Source organism: Cyanistes caeruleus, chromosome 19 (genome assembly GCF_971803275.1).
Source record: "Cyanistes caeruleus chromosome 19, bCyaCae1.hap1.1, whole genome shotgun sequence".
NCBI lineage: Eukaryota > Metazoa > Chordata > Aves > Passeriformes > Paridae > Cyanistes > Cyanistes caeruleus.
The window spans coordinates 7,367,358-7,379,392 of NC_141719.1; the positions used below are offsets into that span (position 1 = coordinate 7,367,358).

Consider the following 12,035-nt stretch of genomic DNA (forward strand, 5'->3'; position numbering starts at 1 on the left):
AAATTATTCTTTTGAAATCAGTGAAATTGCAGACTAAATCCAGTGTAAATGAGAGGAGAACTGAAGCCTGTATTATTTATTTCTAGCTTAAAGAAACCCATCCAGCGTTAGTTCCTATTTTTAATAATATTTGTATTCTGAAAGCTAAGGATTTCATATTTCATAAACCAGAATGTAACAATTTTCCTTTGCACTTGGTCTTTTCCCAGTTCATTTTTGCTGTTACAAGGAAAAATTTATAAGCCTGTATTGCCGCCTTTCTGCTGTCATAGAGCTGGACTCTCTGAAAACCCAGCAGTCCCTGAGGGAAGCAATTTCAGACAGTGAAGTCGCTGCAGCCAAACAAAGACACCAGCAAGTTATAGACTACATACAGGTAATAGTCTGTTTCTGACTATTCCAAGGAGATTTTAAGGTGGCTTTCTCAAAAATTGCATAGGGCTGTAATTTGAAATCTAAATGGAGAATTATTCACAGACATCATAAAAAGAGCAGTTGTATCAAAAGTGCAATTTTGTTTTTTATGAAATTCAAACCCAGAACATGCTTTCCTTAGTTGTTGCTTTTATAGAAGGATTTTTATGGGTAAAATCAAATGACAGTTATACTAGACTGTTATAAAGAAATGTGTCAGTCTGCTTGTAAAACTCCCTCCCATCTAACGTGAGGTAAGCTAGCACCATGTCTGGCCATTCGTTTGTGTGAGAGTTTTTCTTTGTCTGTATGAACTGGGGACATTTTTCAGCGTGATAACGTGGCAATTAAAAAAACTAAAATGAAAATTCAGACTAGGTTGAGGAGACAATCTCCACCAACAATATCATGCTCAGGAACACAGCTCTGCATTTCAGATGTTATGTTGGCCCTAAAAGCAGCTGTGAGCCTGGCCAGCACCATGAAGTGGCACTGCTTCAGTCCCCCAGTTATTCTCTGTCCTTCATCCTGATTTTCCTCTGCTGTTACCAAATTAAGACTTTACCTACTCATCTTGGAGCTCTTTGAACTACATTTCATTGTGCAGCATAGCAAAGCCTGTCCTTTTGCAAACAATTCTGGCAATTAGTTATTTATAGATAAAGCTCATGACTTTTGCAGAGTATGTCTATCGGTATAGTTGACTTGTCTTTCTACAAGAGAGATGCAAATAATTTTACAGCTCTGTATTCTAAATATTCAAGCTTGGAATAGGAGCCAAGACACCATTTTCCCCACTGACAAGATGTTTGGCCCTCCATAGTTATGAACAAAAGGATAATATTTCTATTTCTCTTTGTTCTGCATTCAGACTGCCTTTGCCTTGTCCACTTGGAGCTTTTAGCAAGCTTCAGCAGGGCAGAGAGGGAAGATCCATTGCACTTGCACTCTCAATCACCTCCCATTCTCACACTCAGAAATCCTAGCTTTCTTGCTGTCTGCAGGAGAATTTGGAAAATTTTTATCCTTCACATCAAACCCAAGCATTTGTATATTAACATGCAGGTATAGACAGTTCTGTGTTCCTCTTCTCCAAAGTGTTTGAGTCACATATCTACACTGGGAAAATATAGGAGAACATTTTAAACTTCAGTGTTTTGTGCTGAATTATTGTGACAGTGTATTAGGCTTGTCAGGTTTCCTCTCAAATGAAAACCAGCTGTATTCCACCTATGGGCAAAAATATCTCTGCCCACCACATACCGCAATCTTCAGTGGTGACCACGAAACCGCAAGAGCATTTGTGTGATCCCAGATCTAAGACAGTGCTGAAGTCACTACACAAACCAAACATTGTAAAGAGCAAGGGAGTCTATATAAATGCAGTTCTGAAAAGGAGTCAGAGGGCAACTGAAAAGTAAAAATTTTTGAAAAAACCCCAACCAGAATATAAGGTACTGGAAGTCTTTACCAGAATGTTACAGAGAAAGGAATGAAATCTACAGACACTGAAACTAAAACTGAAGTTTTAATGCTTCAAATGTTCCTAAATTGTAAAACAACCACAGTTCATTACAATGTCCTGCAGAACAGCACCAGGGAAAAAAAAACAGGATTTGCATTTTAATAAACTGCATGCAGGTTGATTCTTGTTTGGGGTTGAGGGAGGATCACAAAAAGGATGTGTAAAATCTCTAAAATCAAATAGGTGAGATGTTTGCTCACTGGAAGTCTCTTCATGGAGAAGCACTGAAGTCTTGAAATTATGCAGGATTATGAATTAATCTCTGAACCATTTGCTATTCTTATTGATGTATATTCTTAGCTCAGATTAACTCAGTGGCAAGGCTTGCACTGACATCATTGGAGTTGGGATTTTACCTTTACATAAAAATGGCCATACTAGGTCAAAACCAAGATCCAGCAGCCCAGCTATCCTGCCTCCAACACAGCTCATCAGGAACTACCCCAGCAAATCTGGCATCTACAGTATCCCTTGGGAGAACATTTCACACTTTGAATATGCATTTTGTGAAATATGTCCAGCTAAGAGAAGTCGTCTTCAAACATCAGTCTGCAGCCTTTCTGATCCCTCTGTCACTCCCCAATCAGGAAATTGTTACTCCACAGAGAACCCCTCACTTTTTCCTCTCCATTACTGACCCAGAACTCTCACTGCATTCTTGCAGAATGTAGCTTGTGTAACTGCAAAGCAGCTTCCCTCAAACACTGCAATACTAATAGGAAGTCTCACTTGAAATTCAGAACCTTCTTCAGGAAAAGTGCAAGGGAAGTTCTGGAAAGGACACTGCAGGAGGAGGGTATTTACCCACAATTACTATCATTTGGTGGCTGCAATATTTGCTCTGCCATCAAAGATCTTGAATGGCTTGAAGATGTTGAAAGTGTTCCACTATCAAAACACTCTTCAGACCGACATTAAACAGCATCTTTCCTCTCTGCAGAGATATGTAAACCTACATCCTGCTATTGATTTAGGCACTTGTGTCTTATTGCCATCAACAGGCATGTGTTAGAACTGCTTTTGTGTAGATTTATACCTGTAAAATGTATGCAGACTAAAATGGTAAGGGAGAAATTGCAGTTTGGCTCATAGCTGTGCTTCTGCCCTCCATTTATGTATCCACACGTGTGTACGTTCTTTGGTAAAAACTAGGTCTGACCTGAGAAATTGCTTTGACCTGGGTTTGCAAAGATGCTCCAGAAGTCTCACTTTTATTCCAGTTTGATTCTCAAACCAACTTCCAGGTGTGCTTGAAAATCGATTTTTTTCTCCATCAAAATACAATTTTAATTTTCTTTCCATGGCTGACTTTAAGTCTGGATTCACCCCCTTAACTACACATTCTTAACTGAGGTACCTCTTAACCAAAATCAATTCTGATCACCTCAGTCTGAATGTTCTTCTGGGGGATCCTGCTGCTCTCTCTTGGCAGTGACTACAGACTTGGACACTTGAAAAAGTACACACTTAGGTAGAGTATTTTGTCACTATTGTTTTCTCCACAGCAAATTGATGAGATATGGAGGGACATGAGATGGATCACAGAAGCACTGCAGTATGCAAGATACAAACAGCCAGCAGCAGGCCTGCCCATAAAGAAGCTTGTAGATCTTTCAGAAGAACACTCTCAAAAGAAAATGAGCTCCACCTCTTCACATCTAGATTGTCTTCCTTCACCTCCACCTTCCCCTGAGCCTAGAATCCAGAGGAGAAAAGCTGTGAGTGGTAAGAGAACTTTTCTTGTTCACCAAGCACTATTTGAACACACTTCTAATTATAAAAATTCTTGTATGTCTTTTTATAAAAGAAGCAAATTTTTCCCATACCTACCAAGGTATTTTAACATTTTACCAATCATTTGCCACTCAGTATCCTGAGATCCTTCAATATCTTTGCAATAATTTTTACTCTCAGCTACTCAGAATAACTGCTCATCATCAGCCAACGTTTTTACCTCGCTGTTCCAGATCATTTAATGATCACTTGTCATTGGAAGGGACAAGTGCCATCACTGGCTTTTCCATGATGTCCAGAATTCCAGTAAAATCCATCCATGGTGAAAGCTGCCTGCTTCATTTTTTGCCTACACCCAAAATCTGCTCTTTTATATGGAGGGAGCTTTCTCTTTGTCCCAATTCCAGCTGCAGAGCCTGTGATAAAGAACATTATCAAAAGCTCTTATCAAGAACATTCTCAAGAGCTCTTACAATGTCTGTGCATTAATTGTGCACACATTCAGTGTTATATTAGACTGATGAGACATGAGTTGCTAGCAAAAGCTATTGAACCATTCTCATCACTCCTGTATCTATTATTCTTCCCAACAGTTTTCTTTAATTTGACAGAATCTAACTCAAATTTTTCCATAGTTTCCATTTGCCACCTTCTGTTTCTCAGGTATTACAGCCATTTCTTTTCCAGGCTTTGAGTGTTCCTCTGCTTTGCAGCAATTATTTCTTATGCCCCTCTTGCTTTGTTTTGATAGAGCAAATTTTAGTGCTAATAGTCCAGTTCAACAGCTATTTTCTCAATGTTTTAGAGAAGCTTTTTTAATTACACAAACAAGTACCCACCTCACTGGCCATTATTACTTCTCTGCATAGTCAGAAAATTAAACTGATAAAAAAAATGTATCACAGCAAATAAAGATGAAGCAAATGGAACAGCAACGGCTATTTTGCTAACAGAATAAGGACTTTGGAGGAAAAAATCAACCATCATTCTGCTGAGCTGTCTTTAAGCAACAAGTAAATGAAACAGTAGAAACAAAAGCAACAGATGCTGCATTAAACAACTGCCATGACCATTACAGTAATAACAATTTGGGGGATTTTCAAACTGGCAGTTTTATACAGTTAAGGAAAATGAATCAATCTATTCTGATTAGATTTCATGAGGTCAAAAGAAAATAAACCTGAAGGGGCTGGTGCTTTGCTGCGCTCCACTAAAAGGTGGTGTTCTTTCTCAGCACCCCTCCCTGAGATGTTTTTCCCCCTGTATTGCAGATCATGAATGCAGAATAATCCTTAGCTCTGGCACATTGCAAACTACAGCTTTATCTTGTCCTGCACACACTGGGTTCATTAGTGCTGGGCTCTATGGCAATTTTCACTCCAAGTGAACAGTCAGCACTGTATAAAATCAATGTTTAATTCCTGGAATCTAAAATAAACTATCCAGGGCAATGGAGCATCAATCTATTCTATCACACATGCCACTATTTATTATTTTATTGATCCTTCTGAAGCCAAAAGACAGCAGCAATTTCAGTGCCAGTGTGAGATTTGGTCCACAAATTCACATTTGAATTACGTCTGTTTTGGATTTGAACACACAATGCACCTGATGGCCAAAAAGGCAGTTTTTATTTATCAACCTCCATGATGGGCCTTGAGCCTCTTGCCACACTTATATAGTTGTTCCCTGCTCACAATTACAGAGTTATAAATCTAGGGTAACTTAACTGACATCTTTAATAAAAACAGAACCTGGATTAGAGATTTTCTCTCTCACAAATATCCATGTCTATGAAATTTAGTGAAAGCAAAATAAAACAGATTCTCTCAGAACTTAATCCCAATTCAAATTCAATATTTTTCCTGTCTTTAACATATTCCATTAATTCTTTTTGGTTTTCCTAATTCTGCCACTACCTGTCTAACACATCTGTAACTCTTCCCTGATAAATCCTCCCTGACTGTCTTTGCTGTCACCTTGGCCTGTGGCAATTCCACACATACATTTCCAGCACTGGAGATTTAAAAGTAAGACAAAAACCACATAAATGACAGTTAAATCATTTCTCTGCAGAGCTTGTCTTGTGAGTGTTAACCAGCTGTCCTTGCAGACTCCCAGCCCTGCTCGGATGAGGAAGGCTGCTCCGAGGTGTTCCTCCCAACCGACAGTGACTACGACTCCAGCGATGCGCTGAGCCCGAGGGAATCTGAGCTGATTTACTCCTCGTCCCAGGACATCTCCCAGCAGGCTGGCAGTGGCCTGGGGGGCAGCGCACCCAACGTGCTCCAAGCCCATGACGTGAAGCCCTGCCTGGCACTGAGGGAAGGCCTGACAGAGTGTGGTGCCTTGGACACCAGTGCTGAATGTTGCACAGAGCAGATGAGCAGCCTGACAATGTCAGGGCTTACACCGAAAAGCACGGACAAGTCCTCCAGCTCCAAGCAGCCACTGGGCTTTTTAGGGAAAAAAAAGTTGGGGAAGCACCAACATTACAACTACTTCAGCCGGCAGCACCGCTGGCTGCGCGTGCACAGCGAGTCTCAGGGGGGCTCCCTGTCTGAAGGTGTGTACACACAGCATCCTATCAGATCTCCAGATTTTTTTCAGGAACCTACCTCCAGTGAGCAGGTGAAGATTCCCACCGATGGGTCTCAGAGCACTTTCGTACCTCATGCATCCAGCCTTCCAGAGGATGGGAAAGGCAAGGATGAGGAAGCAAGGCAGGATGTCCATAGGACACATGTGGAGCCTTATGAAACAACATTTCTGGATGAAGAGGTAAAGCCCTGGGCAATGAGCATGGAGTCTGTGGAACACACGGATGTGCACAGTGCTATGCAACAGATCACAGGTCCAGAGGAGCAGTCGGGTTCTGCTGTCCCAGAAGTTTTCAGCAGCACCCTTTAACCCCAGAATCCTGCACAGCTTCCCATCATTCCACATGAGATATGAGAGTTGTGATCATAAAGGCCATACTTTCAAAATCACTGGTAAAAATCCAGCTCCTAAAATGGCAAATTGTGCCTCTCTAAAGAATCTGAATCTTTTGACTTCATCACCAGATTTCTGGTGTCACAGAGGTATCACCTGCCATGAAGTGAGCATTATTATTACTGACATCTGCAGCTTTGCAGGTAGAGTCATAACAGTCACTACATAACAATGTGCAATTGAGTAATCAGGTTTTGCAGATCTCTTCATTCCCATGTTTCTCTGAGCATGCAAAATTTTAAGCATGAGTAGTTCTGCCTGCAAGTAAGCAGAAGCTATAACAGCCTTGGTGTCCTTATGTTAGGACTGTGTCCTAAAAGCCTATTAAACTATTTCCCACCATCTCCTGCAATTTTTTCTACTTTTCACCTTTTCTTGAATGGATTTAGTCTGGATATAGTTGAGATGCTCACTGGTCTAGTAACACTGATAACCCAGAGTTTCTGGCCCCTTAAAGAAATGGAAATTCTTTCAATATCTAGCTAATGTAATCAACACCATCTCTGAATGCTGTTGAAGCCTGGCATAATTATCACAATTGTGTTTTCAGGAGCTCAGATTCTAAATTATTTAAGTGGCAAGTAATTTTAAAAGCTCAGGAGATGAATCTTTGAGGTCAGGAGCAGACAGAAAGAGGTCAGGTTCTAGACAAATAATATGCAGGGTCTGTGTGAGATTGACTTTTCTTCTCCCCACCACACAAGAGAACATTTTGTTGTGTTGGCATCACTTTCACACACCCATTGGAAAGAAACACCCCTATTTTTATTACTGAATATAACTCCAGGAGTATTTGATCATTATGACTGAAGCTGGAATATTCTGGCAATTCCGATTAGGGAAGTTTGGGGTGAGGTTTGAATCTGAGATTTTTATCTTTGGGCCCCAAATAAATATTAGTATGATAAGGAGGTTGGGATCTTGCTCTGTTGTGTAAAGGCAAATTACACTGAGTCAGGATTTTGTCCATTGCAACCACAATAAACCTTGAAGCATGACAGAAGATAATCTCAAAAATGAAATCTATATTAATAAGAACCGTAACACTGGAGTCACCAAGAAATGAACTAATGTGTAGAGAGACCCCAGCTGTTGCACAAGCTTTAATTTTCTTAAACAGTTCTTGAAGTTTAATTTTATAGGCCACATTCCTGCTGGTTAAATTCCCTCACTCCGTGTTTGTGCAGCCTTCTACCTTTCAGTTTTCCAGCCTCCAGGTGGATACATTCTAAGGCCCCCAATAAAGAGATTTGAGTTAAATAGTTGAGTTTACAAGTCCTTGAGGTAAAGGTAAGGATTCGGGCCCATGATCTGTGGTCCTTATTAAAATAGCACTTCCATAACCCCAGTGCTATTAAAATCCCTGTGAACTCAATCCATAAATTCAAAAAATAAATGTTATTCACTATTTTATGTTTGGTCAGTATGTGGAAGCCAAGAAGAGTCTTTGCAGTGATAGAAGGGCAAACAATTTCTATAAGGGATTTACATTTGTAACTTCTCATTTTGGGAACAGGAAGTTAACTTTTTGCACCAAAAATACTCATTACCTGATCCAAAGTGAGGATGGAAAGACTTCCATTCACTCCCACACGGTCTGGATGTGACCCACACCAAAAATTCCTGTGGGTGAGAAGATGCAGGGGGAGCAGCAGTGTCAGTGCCCATTTGCAGCTAGAAGGGCACACATTGTATGGAACTGGGGATGAGGAAAGCCTGACTCAGCCACAGAGCCGAGCAGAGATGTCTGACTGTCACTGAGGGCACTCACAGCTGGTTACTTGATATTCTGTTTATTAGCAGAAGGCTTTTCACCAGGGAGAGACAAACAATGAATGTAATGCTCCTGTGCAGAATCAAAATAATTTACACAGTTTTCCAGTGTCCAGCACCTTGCCTGGGCTCCCCTAATCTGTTTTGCCTCTAAAAAAAACTGCCATAAAACTATTAAAGAATGAAATAACCATACACTGAGGCCATATGTTTTTTCAGGAAATGATGAGATAAAACAAGATGTTCCTAAAAATGAAATCCACCTCACTTTGTTTTGGCTCATCAGGAACAATGAGGGCAAGAAGTAGCAAAATCTCCAGTAGAGAAGCACACACTGCTGGTGAGATAAGGATATTAAAATCTCTTACCTGCTCCTGCTGCTGGACCTTTCCAAAGCAGCCATATAGCCAATAAAGGATAGTAATAGTTCTTTACTTGTAGGAAGGCCTTGACTTCATCATAGTCTTCTCTGCTGAGATGAAATTTGACTCTGGGAGTGCAAATACCAGCCAAAATCTATCCTGTCTTGATTTAAACCTTGCTATGGAAGGAGTGTTTAGGTGATGGCCAATGGGATGTGCATCCTTGATCTACTGCCTCCAGACTGAGGTTCTTCCACAAACTTTAATAGTCAAAGTACTAATTGATCTGGGTTTAAATACTTCTGCCTATAAAGCACTGACTTATCTTCAGGTAAAAATGCATGTTCTCTGTTCAAAATTGCTACCCCTACCTATTTTGGGTCTCCTTTAAAGAATAGTAGTGAACACCCAGAGATAAATAAATAGTAGAATGCAGTGCCTTTCAAGTACTGCCATAATACAAATCACAATTCTTGTGCAGTTCTCTTAGGAACATCACATACATATTTCAAAAGCAATTTCAGCAACTGGAAAGAATCCTGGAAAATGCACAGCACAGCACTGTTAGCCCCACTCCTCAGTATCTCTACCAGTGACTCTTCTGAGTAGAGCTGAGTAAAGGCTCACAGTCCAGAATCAAATTAAAATTAGGAATTTGGATCTTTAATTACTGGGAACCCTTTCTCCAGGCTGAGCTTGAGAGCCCCTCCAAGGGCTCTTGCACAGAGCTGGGCAGTGCCATGGCTCAGAGCCTGCACCAGTTTCAGTGGCCAGCAGACAGTTCATTCAAAGGAGCCTGTGCCCACTTTGCACCAGTTCAAGCTCTCCTCTCTAAAGGGCACTTGTGCTTTGCAACTTCTGAGTCTCTCTTACTCTTCCATCTTGCACCAGAACTTTTGTCCTGCATTTTTCAGGGAGTATATTTTCTCCTGGGCTGAACCCAGTCCCTCCTATTTCTAGCCATGAGTTGGACTGGTTAAAAAAAGAATATAGTGCTTTAACATTATGACTCCACAGAAAGGAAGAAAAAAAAAGAATCTCCCTGTGTAGTGGTCTCAAACTTTCCTGTTTCTGCTGCTAGGAAGTGAGATATAAGTAAACTGCAAGGTCTACACTCAAAATTCCTTGCATCCATGTGCAGGAAGGCAGTCTGCACATGGACAGTTTGTCTCAAGACATTGAGACAATAAGCATTTATTTCCCATGCTTGTATTTTTTACTTTGTTTTAGAGACTAATTAACAATTGGATTTTTTACATAGACAAAGAAATCTATAAAATAATGCTTTTAAATACAGACATTAATGGGGGAGAGGGGACATGGAATATTTTATCCTGAATATTCATATGCTTTGGAAAGAGATGGCACATCTTTAAATTCTCCATGGTATAAAGAAATGCATTAAGTTGCTGGTCAACTCTTTGAAGGTGTTTCAATGCACGGCTCGTGACTGTTATGTAAAATTTCAATACAGCCTTACAAACAACAAGGGTATAGTGTATTTGAAAATAGAGTACACAGTTTGGAAACCTACTCTGAATTTCTCTAAGGTGTTGAACTTTGCCATCAGCAAAAAGTATTTTTAGTAAACAGGCCCTGAATTTTCAGACAATGGAGATTTCATCAGGTTGGGTCTGATTTTTCCACTACAGAAAAACATAAAGTAACTAGAATGCTTTATTTGTAAGTATAATTTATCTTTTGATTGCATGAAGTGGAATTCATAAGGCTGAACCGTGCCCAGAAGTGAGCAGGGGAGCTGTTGGCCCCATATATTCTTTGCAGAAAGGCAGGGGAACATTCCCTGGGGCGGACCCTGGCACACTGGAGCTGGCCAGAATGGCACCCACCCTCCCTGGAGCAGCCCCCGGACACTTCTGCACATCCAGGAGTCATCACCTTGATCTGATCGGGCTCTGAGCAGCCCATCCATCACTGCTGGATGCTGGAGAGATCCCACCAGCTCAGAGATCACCTCTCCTCAGTGCCAGTGTCTGTGAGCTCTGACCCAGCAGCTGGTTCTCAGCTGGGGTTTTGGGGTGAATAAGAACCAGGCTGGATTGCCTTCCTCAAGTCTTTTCACACCACAGCATCCTGGGCAAGGTCCAGCCTTTACACCAGGCAGCCCATAACAGGGGAATGTAGTACTAAGCTTGGCTATCACTAGGCTACAGAAAACCACCTATGTAGCTTTTCAAAAAACTAGGAACAAACTTTTTATGTTTATTGTTATTTCATTTTCTTTCTTGGAAAAGCTATGTGAAAATGATCTGGCACTGGAGAAGTTGGTGTGGCGCTAATCTACCTTATTACTGTGAATTGTAGTAATTTATTAAGCAGATCTGAAGCTGAATGCACAGACTTTTTGTGGTTTACTTTATGTAAAGGTCCATTTGGGCACAGTCCTGTTGTCCTTGGGCCTCACTCCAGGTTCTTTTGCACAGTGTAAATCAGGAGTAGTTCCACTGAAGCTGGGTCAGGTACAGCCCAGCACAGCCTGATGCACAGCTCCGTGTCACCTGAGACCTGGACCATCATGAAAACAACAGATTTATGCTGGTGTAAAAAATGATGTTTGTAAGGAAGACAAAAGGAGTTTGATCTCAGAATACTCCCCTGGTCGTCCCAGGTTTCACTGGAGCCGGGCTCAGAGAGTGAACCCACCACTCTGTGTGACACCAGTTGTACTGGGAGAAACCCTCACTGCATCATTCACTATTGCTCCATATAACAGGGACCAAATTTCTCTCCCATGTTATGCAAATGAATCTCCTTCTGAATGCAATGGGAGTTCCAGTCATTTAAAAACAAAGACTTAATGGGGTTATTGGGGACTTGGGGGAGGGGAAGAGGGGTTGTTTGTTATTTCCCCTCCGAGAAAAAGTAGTTTAAGTGAAATGTTCGAGGCAGTGTTTAATTGCTTCCTGCCTTGTTTGTACATAGCAATTTGGCTGTTTATTGGTTGTCTTTGTTCAGATTTTTATTGTAACTTGTTTCTATATATGCAATCAAGCGTATGTTAAAGTTTAAATTTTGGTACAAAATAATGCACAATTTTATGTGCTCTAAAACTTTGTAAATATCTCGATGAATAATGTATGCTGTGCTAACTGTGAGCTTGAGACTGACACAACAATATTTTCATGCATATGTACCTGTGAATGGCTTGAAAAAATCAAAATATATATTGAGGATGGCCACGAGCCAAGAGTAAATGAGTGCCGTATGACTCA

General features: G+C 40.8%; 1 protein-coding gene across 5 annotated transcripts in view; it reads left to right on the plus strand.

Moving 5' to 3' along the window:
- ANKFN1 (ankyrin repeat and fibronectin type III domain containing 1) overlaps positions 1-12,035 on the plus strand; it is a 125,257-nt gene that overhangs the window by 111,472 nt on the left and 1,750 nt on the right. For 4 of the 5 annotated variants that reach the window (XM_086857184.1, XM_086857185.1, XM_086857183.1 and 1 more), the window contains 3 exons: positions 210-376; positions 3,445-3,664; positions 5,787-7,927. In XM_086857184.1, the coding sequence (XP_086713310.1) occupies positions 210-376; positions 3,445-3,664; positions 5,787-6,583 (1,184 nt within the window). In that variant the 3' untranslated portion in view covers positions 6,584-7,927. Of the gene's footprint in view, positions 1-209; positions 377-3,444; positions 3,665-5,786; positions 7,928-12,035 lie in introns of those variants that run through there. The other variant, XM_086857186.1, reaches the window with a different exon arrangement.